The 18,194-nt window shown below is 39.7% G+C and overlaps 2 protein-coding genes across 2 annotated transcripts; both read left to right on the forward strand.

Moving 5' to 3' along the window:
- Nucleotides 1-3,584: 3,584 nt before the first annotated feature.
- Nucleotides 3,585-8,223, forward strand: zgc:154093 (uncharacterized protein LOC777623 homolog). The gene is made up of 2 exons (XM_017694830.2): nucleotides 3,585-3,795; nucleotides 5,815-8,223. Exon 2 carries the CDS (start codon nucleotides 6,271-6,273, stop codon nucleotides 7,192-7,194), a length of 924 nt encoding a protein of 307 aa, XP_017550319.1. The 5' UTR covers nucleotides 3,585-3,795; nucleotides 5,815-6,270; the 3' UTR covers nucleotides 7,195-8,223.
- Nucleotides 8,224-9,859: 1,636 nt separating this feature from the next.
- Nucleotides 9,860-17,942, forward strand: ercc2 (excision repair cross-complementation group 2). Its single transcript, XM_017694824.2, has 23 exons — nucleotides 9,860-10,034; nucleotides 10,180-10,279; nucleotides 11,776-11,853; nucleotides 11,966-12,028; nucleotides 12,106-12,219; nucleotides 12,344-12,460; nucleotides 12,674-12,790; nucleotides 12,934-13,057; nucleotides 13,160-13,256; nucleotides 13,617-13,750; nucleotides 13,868-14,036; nucleotides 14,601-14,719; nucleotides 14,823-14,892; nucleotides 14,979-15,048; nucleotides 15,418-15,519; nucleotides 15,623-15,686; nucleotides 15,808-15,929; nucleotides 16,037-16,129; nucleotides 16,569-16,641; nucleotides 16,949-17,019; nucleotides 17,139-17,282; nucleotides 17,380-17,523; nucleotides 17,703-17,942. Exons 1-23 carry the CDS (start codon nucleotides 10,030-10,032, stop codon nucleotides 17,793-17,795), a joined length of 2,283 nt encoding a protein of 760 aa, XP_017550313.1. The 5' UTR covers nucleotides 9,860-10,029; the 3' UTR covers nucleotides 17,796-17,942.
- The last annotated feature ends 252 nt before the right edge of the window (nucleotides 17,943-18,194 follow it).

Raw genomic sequence — 18,194 nt, forward strand, 5'->3', positions numbered from 1 at the left:
AAGCACTTGCAATGCTCTTGCACTACTCAGCAGTCTGAAATTATATTAATTACCCTCAGGATTCAGTGCGCACATACACTAGGGAGTAGTACTGCTTGCTGTGGACAAAGTACTATATTGTGATAATACTGCTACATATGGAAAGAGTGAGATGCTTTGTGATAAATTGAAAACATACAGGAGATCCCTAAATGTAACATGATTAAAGATTAGCCTGCATTAGTTGGATTATGTGAATGTCATCAAAAGATGCACAAAAACGCTCGTCTACGACATCAGAGGTTTGTCAGCATGTTATGATACAGTGCAGTATTGCAGTATTAGAATTACAAAGCCTAATTTTGCGATACTGGTTAACAAACATTAAATTGACTAATTCACTAACAAATAGACTAGCTAAGGGCAGCTCACTATTGGTGCATTTCATTGATGAATCTGCACAAGAGAGACAGAGAGAAAGACAGAGTCCCACTGTACAGCTACTCATAGGTCAAATATTTGTTAAACATCTTCCAATTGTGATGTTTTGTCCTATGTGTATTTTTCCTCTAAGTGCCAGTTGATCCACTGTACTATGACGTTATTCAGTGATCAATATATGACTAATGTTGCATTCATGTTGCAAATAAGCTAACGCTCCTTAACAGCTGAAATGACATTGCATGAAAGTAAACTGGTTATTACACTTATGACATAATAACACCAGTCACTTAAAACAGAGGCTACTGCTGTCCAAGCAACTAAACCACCACTTTGGACTATGTTGCTTGCTTATGTGTGTGGGATATTTTGGTGAGGTTATATGTTAGAGGTTACCAGTGGTGGACAGTAACTAAGTAAATGTAATTTGTTACTGTACTTAAGTATTTTTTTCATGTATGTGTACTTTACTTAAGTTTTTCCATTTTGGGCGACTTTTTACTTTCACTCCACTACATTTCAAAGTCAAATATCTGACTTTTTACTCCTACATTTTGAGTAGGTCCTTTTGGTTTCTGTGTGTATAAAAACGTAACATGCCAAAACAAAAGAAGCGCAAAGCAAGAGCACCAATCAGGGCACAGTGATCACTTTGTTCTGAGCTTGTTTTGACCTGTTGGTCATACCGACCCAGTGCAGCACACGGTTCAACGTCAGCGCAGCAGCGTAAAAATTTGGGAGCACATCCGTCACCTAAATGATGAACTAACCTAACTTTGTGTAAATAGACCACAATATAGAAATATGTCCACATATGCAGTCGTGACTGGCGTGTTTCTTTTTTTCTGAATTCATACAAACACTTTCATTTTATAGTAAATTAGTTTGGGTTAGTTTATGTTTATGAACTGAGGCCTACAGATCAACACAGTAAAGGAAAACTTATTTGTGATCCTGAGTTTAAAGCCAGTTTTTATTCAACTTGTAACTAATTTACAAAGTAATCTGAAACTTTGCTTGTGTGTAAAAGTGATTTCAGAGCCACTCGGTTCTCCCTGATGGAAACTGTTGACCTTCAGTGTTTTGTGCTTATGATCATTTTAATAGACGTCAGCGTCACTAATTAATGACGTTCTGTTAAAAGACTGGTTTACCAAGAGAGACGCTGGAGGACTTTCACCTGAAATGAGTTCATGAAACGAGTCTTGTTACAAAAAGGATAACAGGACATCAGAGCCATAATTACTCTTTTAGTACTTTTACTTTTGATACTTTTATTCAAGTTGAGGTCTAAAGGGAGGAACTTCTACTTTTACTGGAGTAATATTTTACCTTGGGTATCTCTACTTTAACTCAAGTACATGATTTGTGTACTTCATCCACCTCTGACATCTTCCAATCATGATATGTTTTGTCCTGTGTATATTTTCCCTCAAGTGCCAGTTCATCCTCTGTACTATGACGTTATTCAGTGATCAATATATGACTAATGTTGCATTCATGTTGCAAATAAGCTAACGCTCCTTAACAGCTGAAATGACATTGCATGAAAGTAAACTGGTTATTACACTTATGACATAACACCAGTCACTTAAAACAGAGGCTACTGCTGTCGAAGCAACTAAACCACCACTTTGGACCAAGCTTGCTTATGTGTGTGGGATATTTTGGTGAGGTTACTCTTATAATGTCAATTCAGTGCACAGCAGTGTTAGCCTGCAGCATAGCATATTTTGACAATCAGAGAAAACATTCACATAAGAATGTACATACTGATGTATTAACACTGTTTGTATCCATATAGTACACTTCTCTACATTTCTCCAATAAATGTGTGCAAATAGTAGTTTTAACACTTATTATGTGTGGAGGCTAATTTCTCTTTTCCACACTTCTATCAGACCAGTTTTTCAGAACAGTGTCCAAAATGATTTAGTATGAAATTAGAAGCTATGAAGCTTTAAACAGCAGACAATATAGATGTGCCCAAAATGATCTACAGAGCTGTAGATGACTCTGATATGACTGAGAAAACTGTAGACTTGTGATAAAACCAACACCTAGAATAGCTCATATTTGAAGTGGTGGTCAAATCTTGAGGTAAATAGCTTTGTAAATGATGATAAGTATATAATGATTCAAAATCCTTGAAATCCTTAAAACTTATAAAACGCCTTTCTGTGTCTAGTAAATAAATTTTAAAATCAGATTTTATATTTTAAAGACCCAAGTTATCATTGTAAATAAACCAACACAAGTATCAAGCAGGGTCTATCCTTCAGGAAACAAGCAGAATGTATAAATACAGTAGGCGTGTGTTATTAACAATTCATAGACGATTTATTAAAGAGCTTATTTTGAAACTCGTGTTTTATTCGTGTTATTCACATGATCAGTTACCATGACCACCCAAACGCACTTGCTCACGTGACCGTTTTACCGATTTACTGGACGAAGAGGACCGACCGGTTGGCGAATATAAAGTGCTAGCCAATCGCAGCGCAAGAGGCGGGTAACACTAGCCAATCCTAGCCCAATATGCAAATAACAAACGGAGAGTGAGAATCGGAGCCACGTAGAAGATCAGAGTGAGAATGAACTACTAACCAATCACGATGAGGGAGGCGGGGTTTGTCGGAGTACGGGTGGGAAAAAATGTGACTCTCACAGCCTCCAGGCTTTACTTCTCGTTTCTCGCGCTGTTCTGTCTTCACTCCTCAGGTCTCAGTGCAGTAAGCGGTTTACCTGCCCCGCTCAGGACAGGAGCGGTTTACCTGTCCTGCTGAACGCATAACGACTGAAATAACAACGTTCAACAAAGGGCAAGTACCTGCTGTTTTTTTGGGTTTTTTTTTTTTTTACTAAACTTTTGGTGTTTAAGACACTTTGTCTGAAGTGGGGTACAGGCTGTGCTAATGCCAGTAACGGTTTGATATTCGATTCGATTTTTCAAAATAAACAACGCTGCTGTCTTCAGTAAAATGACTGTCAGATGTAACGTTAGCCCACTTTTTTCCCTTTAAATTGTAATAAGATGTGTCATTGTCCATGTGCTTTAGTTGTAGATCATTAAGTGAACTGAATATGACGTTCCGTGAGAAAAAGATGGACCAACTTACTCTGATGGCTAACTAGAGAGAGCTTGTGTTGTGCACAGACTTGCTATGTGAAGAATCCCCCCGAGGTCTGACTGATGTGATGGTGAGAGAGCCCAGGCTGGGTGTGGGGTTTCTCAGTTCTAAGCGGTGGCACCGAGTGCCTAACTGGGGAAATCCGGGAATTGGATGATCTCCGGGACTAACCGTGTTTAGTGATTACATAAGGCCCGTGTGAGTGAGAGAGAGGGAACGGGCTGGACCAGGGCATGTCCTGAAGGTCAGCCTGCAATCATATCCTTTTAAAAACCCAGTTTACACACAGAGCCCCCTTTCAGACCTCAGTTCAATAGCACATACAGTACCGAGCAAAATCAACACCATTGTGTTTTTTATCTGTAAAAACAGAATAACATTAGAATAAAGGCAAATAAACAGAAAAGTAAACGAGGTTTTCTTGTTTTTTCAACTTTGGTTGTGTTTTTCAGTCAATGCACTCCAGCCAGGAGTTTGTTAAACTAAGGGATTGACCAGCTAGTTGTTTTTCTAACAAATCTACGCTCACTGTCCAGATAAATATCTTTACATATCTTTTTTGGCCTAAGATTTTTATGCAGTATTATATTCCTTTTCCAACCTATCCGTGTTTGGATGTGAGTGGTTTCCTTAGTTCATATATGTTTCAGTTTAATTGTAAAATTAAGTTCTGAAAGTTTTGGGTTGCCTTAGGCGAGTACATCGCATTAGCAGATTGTGAACACTCAGATGGCCTCCAGAGAGAAACAGAGAGATAAAAAGTAGCTTTTGTTCTCTTGCCAGAGACAAGAGCATTTTAAAACAAGATTCAGTTCAGGAACAACCTTGGGGTGTGTCTGGCCTTCTTGGTGGCCACAAATTGGCCTCCTGCTTCTTTACCAGCAGCAGGCTGCCTTTCCACAGCCAAACGAGGCTCCAGTTAAAGAGGGTTACTAAAACGGTCTGGTTTATCAGTCTGGTTTTGCCACCAACTGTGTCTCGACTGCAGTAGCTACACTACAGTAACTTAGTCTTCATTCCAATCCTTTTGAGCTCTGTTAAGTGTGTACCTGATACTTTATAGCATAAAAGACATGGAGTGCTGGGACTAAATGCCCTGTTTGTGAACGATCTGCAAGCATAGCTTACAAACTAAAATGAAGTAACACATCAAGGACCAAATGGATGGCATCTGGTCGGTGAAGTAAGGGATGAAAAGTGATGTGAGAGATGTTGGCCAACAGCATACATCTGCATTGTACAAAAACACCTGTGAGTTTTGGAACAGTAGTTCAAGAGTAATCTGGGTGTAAACTTGGACGATGATGTAAATTTGGACAAAGGATCATCTTCTGCAGAATTATCACGATCAGCAGTATCAGCATTTTCCCTGATGGTGTTATCATTACCACATAATTACCAACTGAGCCGTCTTTCAATAATACTTAATAGTTTATTATGATAACTATATTCTGCGCAGGTGGCATGTAACACTGTTAACATCCAGTGGATCCCTACATTTATTTAGTCAGAAACTAAATTATTGCCTAAAATAGATCTCATGTACTTTTCGTTTTTTGTTGTTATCCCATTTATGCGTTCCCCACTTCTTTGCCCGACTGAAAATCTATGTTATGATCAATCCAAGTGGCTTTGAAAGTATAAGTGTGTGTAGTTAATTAGTTGATATTCTGTTTGTATAGCCTACAATTAAGTGCAGTCTTTTCTGTCGTTTACATTATTGAGCCATCCGTAGATTAGAGTAAGATTGTACAAAGGGAATAGTTAAATAAAGGCAGGTTTAGGAGACTTGTTCTTTATAAGGTTCGGCATCTTTTTTTATCTTGCTGTATCAGATGTCCTGTCTTACTGGAACAGGAAAAAGACATTAATAAGTCGCTCTCAGCTAAGGCCAAAAATGAAGTATTGCAACTGTATCCCTCTCTTCCTTAATGTTTCCACAAATGCTTCTGGTGACCAGTCTACGTGCTCATAGGGTGGGTTCAGAGCACACACATAAAAAAACATTTACGCAAGCAAAGCCTTTAGTGCCACCCCTTTCAAAAACCAAACAAATGGCAACAACACTCTTAGGAATGCATGAAATGTTTGCAGACATATGATTTGGGGCCAGTAAGTCTTTGTGAAAATCTGAAAAGGGTTGTTTTTTCTATACTTTCAAATTGATTTCTCAGTAGATGCACTTTTATTATGTGATTTTTTTTCAGTTATGCTTTCCCAGCCTAATTTTCCTGGTTGTAAATCTACTTTTTTCTTTCTACAGACTCACACAGCAGCATTCTGATGACACATTTCATGACCTGCTGAGGTGCTCCTGATCTCCAGGGAGCTGCAGACTGAGAGGCAGCCAGAATATTCAACTGCAAGCAAGCAGCCAAAAATACTAAAGAACAACAAAGAATTGGAACATCTTCCTCTTTTTTCTACAAAAGAATGCTGATGGTCATTGTTTTCATTGCATCATCATTGTGAGCTGTAACTGTGGTGGCATAACATTTGATATTGGACTGAAAAGGGCATTTTATTGGACACCTGTCCAAAAAGAACAGAGGAAAACTTTAGCATTCCATATACCTGTCACTTTTTTGTGTGGCAAAGGAGGAACAAGTAACAATTGACCAATGTCTGGACAAAAAATCTACTCATGCTAACTCCTTAACCTAACAGCTACATCATCAAAGAAGGCGTTGGTGTTACTCTCTGAATTCTGGGAAACAGAATGCCAGCCAAGACGCCCATGTACTTAAAGACATCCACACCCAAGCGGGGCAAAAAGTTAAAATTGAGGGACGTTCTGTCTGGTGATATGATCAGCCCTCCACTGGGGGACGTGCGCCACAGCGCCCATGTTGGTCCGGAGGGTCAGGGCGATATGTTTGGTGACGTTGGCTTCCTGCAAGGCAAACTGGATATGTTGCCTGCTCTAACCAGACCACACCACCACCGCTCAAACAGCATGGACAGGCACCTGGATGATATTTTTGATGTGAGCCCCAAAGGCCTGAACCACACATATGACACCCATCGGAATTCCCACCACACTTCTCATCTCAAAAGCACCATCTCAATGCCTGTCTTCATTGCACCTGAACAGCCTCCTCCTAAACCTCCTCGTCTACATTTGGAGGAGAACTCCCCCCATGAGCAGCAGAATCATTACAACCAACAGGAGCAGCAGAAGAACCACCACAACCAGCAAGAGCAGCAGAAGAACCACCCCAACCAGCAGGAGCAGCACAAGAATCACCACAATCATCAGCAGCAGCGCTCCATGTCCGTATGCGAGGAAGTGATAGGCTGCTGCAGAGAACCCTGCAATGACCTCACTCTTTCAGCTTCTATCCCTATCCTCAGACACTTGGTTCCATCCAATGGCTCTTTTTCCGAGGCCTCTTCAGATGACTCCATGTCCGAGGGCTGCGGGCCACTGGACCCAAGTAGAGGTCTGAGCTTGGACTCTGACGCCGGCCTGAGTAACGAGGACCTGCGAAGTGACCGCAGCGAGTCGCCTGCACTGTCTCCGAGCATGTCCCGCTCTGAGTCCCTTGCGGGCCTAGACCTGGACCTTGGACCGTCCATCCTGGAGGACGTTCTCAGGATCATGGACCGTTACAAGAGCGTGGAGGAGAGGTGTGAGCTGTGAGTCAGCAAAATGCCTTCAGATTCACCAGGGATGTCCAGAGGTGTTCAATTCCAGTCCTGAAGGGTTGGCATCCATAAAGACTGAAGTTTCCCTGCTCAAGCATGTGGACTCATTTTTAAACAGATGGTTTCAGTGAACCACAGAGACGATGACACATCATTGGTCAAAATCAAAGTTGAATTATGACTGCATCTGTTCCTGTATTACAGTACCTCTGAACTGGAGATTTGATTTTATGTTTGTTTGTTTTGTTTTGTACTTTATTATACATAAAATACAAACAACATATTGGAGATGAAGGAACTGAGATTTTCACAGATTTACATAGGTTGCCTATGCATGCATGGGCTTTAGTCCACCAAATAGTGCTGGACTGAGGTCTTACAGGACTGGAGCTTTGTTTAGGTATTGTAATGAGGTTATCATTGCATGACCTTGCACTTGTGTGCTAGTTCTCCAGAGACACTATAAAAACTGGTTTGAACAATCTTTACATTTCAGAGGAGGAGAAACAGCGAACTTGTCATCACCAGCTAACTAATTTGCAAACAGATGGTTTCTCTTTCAGTGAATCAGAGAGATTATGACTTATTGATAGTAAACAAAGGAGACAACATCTTTTTCTGTATTACAGGCCGTGTGAACTGGAAGTGCAGAATGTTTAAGAGATAATGTATTCATTGTTTTGTACTTTTACAATCAAAATACAAACAACATATTGAAGGTAAAGGGACTGAGAATTTGGCTGCCTTATATAGGTTGTCATTTTGAGTAGACTAACAAAAACCAGTCAAATACATAGAAGTGAAATTCAGACAGCTTGCTTGTTACTTTCAGCACAATATATGGTTAAAACTAGCTCATGATCTCGATCACTAATAATATGCTACGTACAAATTCAAAAGTAAGTTATTATTATGGGAGGCCCATTTTTATCTTGGGGTATTATACAACCATACATTCCATTATTGATATGTATTATAATGTAAGATTTAAAATGGTTATGTAAATAAAATGTTCTAGACTTCTGTTGCTGTTTTGGTCTATAATTATTACAATACACAGGCTGTGTCCACCGTGTCCTCATCTATAACCGTCTGGTTTGGCACTCTATCTGCTCAGTCCAAGGGCAAACTGTAGCGCATTATCCACTCATCTGAAAAGATCATCAGGTGTAACCTGTCGTCCGTCTAAGACCTGCATGAGTAAACGGATAAAGGAGCAAGTGGGGAAGATCACTGCAGATCCTTCTCGCCCTAGTCATCACCTATTTCAGAGAATACCCTCCGGTTCAGGACACTGTGTGTTGTATTTATTTGTATTATTTGTTTACTGTTTGTATTCTGCATTTTAAAGACAGTGTACAACTTCCTCATACACATGCAAGAGTACCTGACTAATACAGTGATTTTGATTCTAGTGTGTTACATGGAGTCAACCAATCAAAACTGACCATTTTTGTTTATGTTCCTGGTCATGTTAATTGGCAATTCCTACATAATCAAATCATTTGGATGTAAACAGTCACACGATGATTTGGCGTGAAATGGTTTGTTCTAGAGAAATGAGTCTGAATTGTTCACAGCAGTGGTGAAAGGAACCATACGTATGCAACATTTAAAAGCCCCCATACATAAAGTTATTATATGAAATAGCTAAGAATACGCTGCCTGATACCTATGACACTGTTCAACAGTATGAGGTAATGTTTTGGCCTGAAATGTATCTTTTAAAAGACGTTCACGGTGGAGTGGGACATGCAGGGCAATATTAGGCAAAAAAGTCCCCAAAAGATAACAGATTTTTCCAGATTTAGTACTATTTTAGCAATTTTAACATAGAAAAACATGTAGATTCAGTGGTGGTTTCAGTAAATGAAATGGCTAGATTTGCACTGTAGACACTGTGACCCCTGATTCCTATCATTTCCACTGAAAAGAAAATCTGAGTTTGTAAGTTCCTCTGTAATGTACCGTTTCATGTCAAAACAGTCTGAAGGTCAAGTGCTGAATTATGCAGATATTTTGAAAGATCTGTGGAATTCCCCTTTAAGCATGATTAATGGTGGAGCCTAATCATGATGCATCATGTTAAGACATTTTTCAGCAATCTTCCTTTAAAATGTGATGACTTACTTCTAAAAAGTTTTCTGAGTTGTGATTATGTCAACATGCACCAGCGGTGTTTCACCTCCCAATCCCATATATATATATATATATATATATATATATATATATATATATATATATATAGCTCAGTAAGGAAGGAAAGTCTGTACAAAAGCCTATACAAATATAACAGCCCAAAAGACTGTTTCCCTCTCATTAAAGACAAAATATGTACTATGCACTTAAAATAATTATAAAATCGTGCTCACGCATTTTTCTTTTATTGAAATAGCAGAAAAGACAAAATGCAAAACAGTCATTTTATGGAATGAACTCATAAGAGAATCTGATGTGAGAGAAAAGCAAAAAGTTGGTTCTTTAACTGCCGACTTTTATTTTATATTCTCAGATCGAAAGCTCGGGCAGGCTCAGTGAGTAGGCGGGTTTTACTGCGGTGCAATTTTTGATGGACAAGTAGGTCGTCCAATCAAAGCACTGCTCAAGAAGCGTCTATAGCGGTTCAGCCAATCCTGGTCGCGTATACGCTTTTTGGACGCGACGGTGTGCCGTTAGACAGTGTTATGTTAGTTTACATGCACCAAAGTTATTTAACAGTTATCCTCTAAATAGTGTTTTAATATTGTGCCGAGCCGCGGCCAAGTTGTGGCCTACACGATAAAGGAGGTGGCACAGTGCCACAGCGTCCCGCCGCCAGCCACCAGCCAAGATGAAGTGAGTATCTCCAACGTTAGCATTGTGGTCTGTGCCACAGAGGGAAGCCCCTCAGTGCCTGCAGCTGACGGTATCACAGCTCAGAATCATGTATGTCTGCTGTGCATTAAACGTCGCCGCATTTTGATATTGCTTTGTCCACTAGGCTGAACATCGATGGGCTATTAGTCTATTTCCCATATGACTACATTTATCCAGAGCAGTACTCTTACATGCTTGAGCTCAAGAGGACTCTGGACGCAAAGGTGAGTCTAAGGCATCATGTCGTTGCAGGTGGGTGGTTTACAGATATTTGCATGTACTCAAAACAGTTTTAGGGGTTTGTTTCAGGTTTTTTTGCTTACACTCGAGTATGTCTGTGAAGAAAGTGTTCTACTTTGAACTCAGTCACATTTTAATCATTAAACTTTAGTTGTTAATTCCTTTCTGTGTTTAATTCGTTTTCGCCAGTGACAGTATCTGTGCTGTTTTGTGATGAATCGCATGTCTAACTTTTGAGGTTTATCGTTTTATTTTCGTCCAAAAAATAGAAGAGTAGTGCTACATTTTCTGTGCTGGTAGATGTTGGGTGTTCTGATACATTCCACTGTCATTCTGTAACCTGGTACACTAGGAAAACCTTTCAAATCCCCTTTTTTCCCCCCGTACACAACAAAAGAAGAAAATTAGAGAACTTTGTGGGTCAGGTAGAAATGTACTACCTTTCTGTCTGAATAACAAAATGGATCAGGTCAGTGCGTACAGTAACAGGAGTTTTACTTTTTTTTTCTTTTCTTTTAATAGCGCTTCTCTTTTTTTCCACTTAACAATGTGTTGCAAAAATACATTAGTCAGTATCCATTCACTGACCAACTTCATTCAACCATAAAACTCTGGATGTACACCTTAAAGCTAAACTGATCATTACTCAATGTTCATTGTGTATGTATAGCACAGTGGTGCTGTCGTTTAGTCTCGCAATCTGCCTTGTATAGAAAAAAAAAATAGAAATAACAAAAAAATTCTGAAGGCCTTCAAAAAAACAACTTACCTGCAGGTAAAAAAAAATCAGAAGAGAGAAAAAAAATTCACAGAATGCGGATGATGTCCCTTCTTACTGGAATCCTTCTGAACAAGCAGTCCTTAGCAGTCCAGCCATATGCCATCAGCGCGCAGCCAGCATCATAAGCCCAGGAGAGCAGTCCCATAAAACGCACTTTCACCTATTACAAAATGAAAGTATAAGTGAATCTGAAGGAATTAAATTAAGCATTTGCTGAGGAGCTTAAACGATGGACCCCCCGGAGCCATGGTACTACGTTCACAATGAGGCTCACTGTGATCACGTGTTGCCGTGTCCCGCAGCAGATCTCTATACCCTCCTTATTTTAGCCCTTTTTCAGTAAAAGGTTGACAGACTATTTCTTTATCAAGAATTTGACATAAAAAAAAAACTATTAAAAAACATTTATATAAAAAAAATAAATCTGCTAGATTTTTTTTCTTCTCCTTGTCTTGGGTGGGTTACTTTTCCACAAATAACTGTTCTTTTTCAATTTTTTTTAATACTTTGGTGCACCTATTCAAGTTATTTCTGACCTGCTGCTTTTAAATTTATTTCTTTGCTTGTTTTTTTTTTCAGTTAACTGCTTTTACTTAAGTCTTTTTCCCAGAAATAACAGTTCTTGAGTATAGGTTCAGGTCACTCTACCCACCTCTTCCATACATAATACACAATTTACCTGCTGCTCTCTGTCCTCAGGGCCATGGAGTTCTGGAGATGCCCTCAGGGACTGGAAAGACCATCTCACTTCTGTCTCTGATTGTTGCTTATCAGAGGGTGAGGATCTGTGGTGTTGTTGTAGTAGTAGTGGCAGCAATAGTAGAACTAGTTTATCTGGAAATGAACAAACGGGCAAAAATCTTTCTTTGGGTTTCCACACTCTGTGCAGACCTACCCCCTCGAGGTGACCAAGTTGATCTACTGTTCTCGAACTGTGCCTGAGATCGAGAAGGTAAGTTACAGACGGACTCTGTGGTCTGCCTGTTTCATCAAGGCTGTTTGATGGATTTGTATTTTTCTGTTTTACAGGTGATAGAGGAACTGAGGAAATTAATGGAATTTTACACCAAGGAAACGGGGGAGAAAAACAACTTCCTTGCACTAGCGCTGTCTTCAAGAAAGAATCTGTGCATTCATCCTGAAGTGAGTGTCATTTAAAAGTGTTGTTACATCTAAAACAGCAGACAGTCTTGTGGATTTTCATTTCAAGAGTTACTTATTGACGATGTTATTTAGTCCAGACTGATCCTGAATGCATTGTTTACAGGTGAGTTCTCTGCGCTTTGGTAAAGAGGTGGATGGAAAATGTCACAGTCTGACAGCATCATACATTCGAGCCCAGCGTCACAGTAACCCAAACCAACCAGTCTGCCGTTTTTATGAGGTAAATGGCAGTAGCAAACAGAGGATGTAGTGTTTTGAAATTAAGGGTGCTGTTGCTTTTATTTTGGGCTTAGCATTCTGAATATAGTAAACTTTGTGTGATATGCTGTTTATTGACTGACGTTGACTTTTATCATCTGATTTTACTCGCAAATTGATTTTTCAATCTATTTATAAGATTTTGTTTTGTCCCTTATTATTTCTCTATGTGCAGGAGTTTGATGCAGTGGGCAGGCAGGTGCCCATTCCTTCTGGTATTTACAACCTAGATGACCTTAAAGCCTTTGGGCGTAAGAAAGGCTGGTGCCCGTACTACCTAGCGCGCTACTCCGTATGTATTTCATTAAGATTTTTACCATGTTTATCATGTTATTTCGGTTATTTGTAGACCTAGTTGTCTGTTTGAATGCACTGAAGAAGGTCAGTGGACACATGACCTAATGATTCTTGCTCTCCTTTAACTTTTTCATGCAGATTCTTCATGCCAACATAGTGGTTTACAGTTATCATTACCTCCTGGACCCAAAAATCGCAGACCTGGTTTCTAAAGAGCTCGCAAAGAAATCTGTTGTTGTGTTTGACGAAGCTCACAACATTGGTAAGATTCATCTGAGAAACAGGCTCTGTCTCACCTGGCAGGTTCAAAAGGGGCATCGATAACGTGTGATTTTTATTTTCATTTTTTTCTTTTTATATCCAGACAATGTGTGCATTGACTCAATGAGTGTTAACATCACCAGGAGGACACTGGACCGCTGCCAGACCAATGTGGAAACCCTTCAGAATACCATTCAGAGGTGAGGAGTTTTATTTTCTAGGACAAAATCTAGGACAATTCCATGATGTACATGATGGTTGTTGCTCTCACAGGTTCAGCTTTAAATGGGACACAGCTACTGGTGTCCTTGGCATTAAAGTCAAACATACAGCCCCTAATGAACCCTTATTTTCTGGAGGTTTTCCACGATTGAAAAACTGGTATAGAGCAGTTTTATTTATTTAGTTACAAGGTAAAACACGTATAGTATTTTAATTCCTTTGCCATAGTGAAGAACAGTGTTATATAATTGTGTTACTTGGTACTTCATAACTCATTTATGTACACTTTTAAAGTCATTGCTAAATGTATAAACTGCAGCTTTGTTCTTCTGTTAAAGGATAAAGGAAACTGATGCTGCTAAACTCCGAGAGGAGTACAGGAGACTAGTGGAGGGACTGAAAGAAGCCAATGTTGCCAGAGAAACTGACATCTACTTGTCTAATCCAGTGCTGCCAGATGAAATTCTCCAAGGTTTGTTGCATCTTTATAAAATCCGTTTTTAACTAAATTGTTTAAGAAGCAACATTCCTACCATAGTACATAAACATAAAAATGATGTACCTTTTATACTGGGTCCGTTCACTGTAGAGGCGGTTCCTGGTAGCATCCGCACCGCAGAGCACTTTGTAGGCTTCCTGAAGCGCTTCCTGGAGTACCTGAAAGCTCGGCTGCGTATACACCATGTTGTGCAGGAGAGCTCTCCTCAGTTTCTGAAAGATATCTATGAGAAGGTGTGCATTGACCGCAAGCCCCTCAGGTGAGTCTCTGTGCTATGTGTCCTGTGTGGCTAATCTGTGTTGTTTTATACATCCTAGACATTCTCTGATGTTGAGTGAGTGCTGCATTCACTAGACAGCATAAAAATATATTCTGCATGTTAAAAATATGGGGACATCTAGCTTCAAAATTATTTTAATAAATGCACGTTTCATTTGTTAGTTTGTGAAAATAGAAATATATTTAAATCTTGCCATTTAAATATATTTTAATGGGGAGTATTTCAAGCTGTGGTTGTAACAGTAGTTTAGTACAAAGAGTAGGTTTTCTCTTCTAACACTTTGATGAGCATGAAGTTGAGTTTCTCGAAAATGAATAAACACACACAAGCAGTGATGCAGGTAAATGCAGGTGTCTTCTTCCTACTTAACTGGAAAGTAACTAAGAATTAAAGACAGTGTCCCCAAAGTTTTGATGCGCAGTGTACATTATGGAAATTTTGATTTTAAGTGACAATATTGACATTATTTGTAGCTCAATATCAGTACAACATATTGAAATATAGAAAATATGTCAGCTGAGCTCTAGTTATTCTTCCCCATAGATTCTGTGCTGAGAGGCTTCGCTCATTGCTGAGAACTCTGGAGATTGCAGACATCGCTGACTTTTCTGCCGTTACTCTGATCTCCAACTTTGCTACACTCGTCAGCACCTATAGCAAAGGTGAAGAAGCACTCATCTCTTCTGATTCCACCACAAACACCAAATGTATTTATTGGCAGCCTTCAGCTTGTTTCCATGTAAAATAAATAAATCTCTTTTGCAGGCTTCACTATTATTATTGAGCCTTTTGAAGACAAAACGCCAACAATAGTGAATCCAGTCCTTCACTTCAGGTTTGTAAGAAGGAAAAAAATCTTCTGAAAAATAAATGATAGTTGTGGAAGCCACTGGTTCTGACTGTCAACTGTTTATTCTCCAGCTGTATGGACCCCTCCATCGCCATAAAGCCTGTGTTTGAAAGGTTTCAGTCAGTCATCATCACCTCAGGGGTAAACAGCCTTCTCCATAGCAGCCTCCTTTCTCAGCACCCTCCTTCATGCATTTGATTATTAGATTACATATGGCTTGTTTTCTAATCTGAGATTATAATCCATGCCATCTGTGGTGGACACAGTCTCTCTAATAAACAAGTTAACCACAGTTTAGCCCATCTGCATGTACTTAATTTGCCATAATCCTTTTTTTTTGGTCCAGATTAATGTTTTCGTAAGTAGAGAATCTAAAATATTTTTCGCCTGATGTTAGTCGCAGCTATACAAGAAATAATTGACTACTTATGACCCCATATGACCTGATGACTGTAAATAAGTGTACTAGGCTTGTGTTTTGATATGGTGCTGCATTATTCCTCTTGATAGACACTCTCCCCACTGGACATCTATCCCCGAATCCTGGACTTTCGACCTGTCACTATGGCCTCCTTCACCATGACACTGGCGCGAACCTGCCTTTGCCCCTTGGTAAGTGTTCTGTAGAACACTCATCTAACATACTGTCTTGGATATATTTTGCTTCAAAATTCAGGTACCAAGTCCTATAGCTGAATATGTCATGTTTTCTCAGATTGTCGGGCGAGGGAATGACCAAGTGGCAATGAGCTCAAAATTTGAGACCAGAGAAGATTTTGGTAAGCTGTACTGTAGTTTAATGTGTGATCAATACAAGCCATATTAATACCATTGTTACAAAATATTTGTGCTGTTAATGAGACTGATAGTTTAAATAGATGTATGCACTGCAATCCACAGCTGTGATCCGAAACTATGGGAACCTGCTTCTGGAAATGTCTGCCATTGTACCTGATGGGATTGTCGCATTTTTCACAAGCTACGTTTACATGGAAAACATTGTGGCTTCATGGTATGAGCAGGTAAGGAAGTAAAAAGGTTTTATTTTATTGGAGTTTTGATTAGAAAATGTGCGTTTTGAGAAACTGTAAAGAGTCTCTGTTTTGTTCTCTGGCTCTGGGGCCTGTAGGGAATTCTGGAAAATATCCAGAGAAACAAGCTCATCTTCATCGAGACTCAAGATGCAGCAGAGACCAGCATGGCTCTGGAGAAGTACCAGGAGGTGAGAAGACATTCTTGAATTTCATTTTTAAATGCTGTTGCCATTTAGTAATTAAGATTAAGTGACCCTTAAGTGACCAGGACAATGAATAGAGCTGACTTGATACAACCATTTCACCTCCGTATTTGACGCATCCGTGCAGTGAAACACCACATACACACCAGTAAATGCACACACACTAGGGGCAGTGAGCACACTTGCCCGGAGCGGTTAGGTGCCTTGCTCAAGGGCACTTCAGTCTCGTACCATTCAGGGGATCAAACCAGCAACTTTCTGGTCACAGGGCTGGTTCCCTATCATCCAGCCCATGACTGGAGTAATGTCAGAGGAGATACAGTACGTGTGGTCTGGTATGTCAAGTGTATTTATTAGTAAAGATATTATATGTCAAAGACTGTGTTACACTAAAGACCTTTTTACTGTTGACCTGTTGTTCCAGGCCTGTGAAAATGGCAGAGGGGCTATCTTGCTGTCAGTGGCCAGAGGCAAAGTGTCTGAGGGGATTGACTTTGGTAAGTATACTGAAAAATATATGCTGTTTGTGTTTCTGTTTGATGACTTGCAGAGATGGCAGCAATGCATAACCAGTTGTTTTAATTAAAAATAGGTCAGTTTAAAGTATTTAAAGAAACAAATGTCACATCGGTACATCTTTAAGATTTATACTCAAGGTTTCAGTATCTGTGGGAGTATTGGAACATAAGTGGTATTGTGCCACCTATGAGTTTAACTGACAGAGAATTTAAAAAATTTGATGTACAGTTTTTTTATACATAAGAAGACTAAGATAATCAAATTTTGCGTCTGATTGACCCACAGTTCATCACTTTGGCCGAGCTGTGATCATGTTTGGAGTGCCTTATGTGTATACCCAGAGCCGAATCCTCAAGGTCTGCCCTGTCATTCTGCGTTGCCGTAATTTCTACTGTATTTGTATAACTTTTTTTATTATTAACTATAAACTGAATTTACCATCAATTAATACTCACACTTTTCCTATCTGCATCAGGCTCGGCTGGAGTATCTCCGAGACCAGTTTCAGATACGTGAGAACGACTTTCTGACCTTCGATGCCATGCGACATGCAGCCCAGTGTGTAGGCAGAGCCATCCGAGGCAAAACTGACTATGGCCTTATGATCTTTGCAGACAAGGTAAACTGGTTACCTCTGTATTACTCAGATCTGGTCTGGCTGATGTAGGTTAGGTGCATTCTATCAAATATTTAATCACCTTGGTTCTTCCTCTTAGCGTTACGCCCGAGCAGACAAGCGAGGGAAGCTGCCCCGTTGGATCCAGGAGCACATCACAGATGGCAGCCTGAACCTGACCATCGATGAGACAGTGCAGCTGTCCAAGCATTTCCTGAGGCAGATGGCCCAGCCATTCAGGCGGGTAAGGACGTTTGGTGCAGCTATAAGGCCAGCACAAGCCATTACCTAAATATATCAGGGTTAAAAAAAAAAAGTTTGTCAACATTTGGTGGGATGGAGTCATCTAAATGTTATTACACTATTTTGTGGTCCCTCGAACGTCACTGCTATTTTCTTACAGTGTCTTTGTCTGCTTTGCAGGAGGATCAGTTGGGTCTGTCCTTGCTGACCCTGGAACAGCTACAGTCAGAAGAAATGCTGCAGAAAATCTCTCAAATCGCTCAGCAGGTCTAATGCTTGTTGTGTAGATGTAACACATGCTCATCATTTGAGCTTACATATCTGTACATATCTTTTTTTTTTTAAAGTTTGTTATTGTATGATCATATCTTCATCTTCCAAAACAAAGGCAGGAATAAATACTGATGATTTTCTATAAAATCCCTTTTGTCAGCTATTGGTAAGGTTGGACACATTAGCATGACTCAAAAATATTTCATGCTCAAATGACCAACAGGAAGTTTCAGAGTCAAAATTTCAGGTTTTTTAGGTTACAAAACTGATTTTAAGAACATTTCTTCTATTATTATTATTATTATTATGTTACTGCACTGAGTTTTTCTTATGACTGACATCATGGGCAGTTTGAATGGCAGCATGCAGCCATTTCATCCTCTTGCATAAAGGGTAAAA

The sequence above is a fragment of the Pygocentrus nattereri genome, chromosome 17, assembly GCF_015220715.1.
Source record: "Pygocentrus nattereri isolate fPygNat1 chromosome 17, fPygNat1.pri, whole genome shotgun sequence".
Classification (NCBI taxonomy): Eukaryota; Metazoa; Chordata; class Actinopteri; order Characiformes; family Serrasalmidae; genus Pygocentrus; species Pygocentrus nattereri.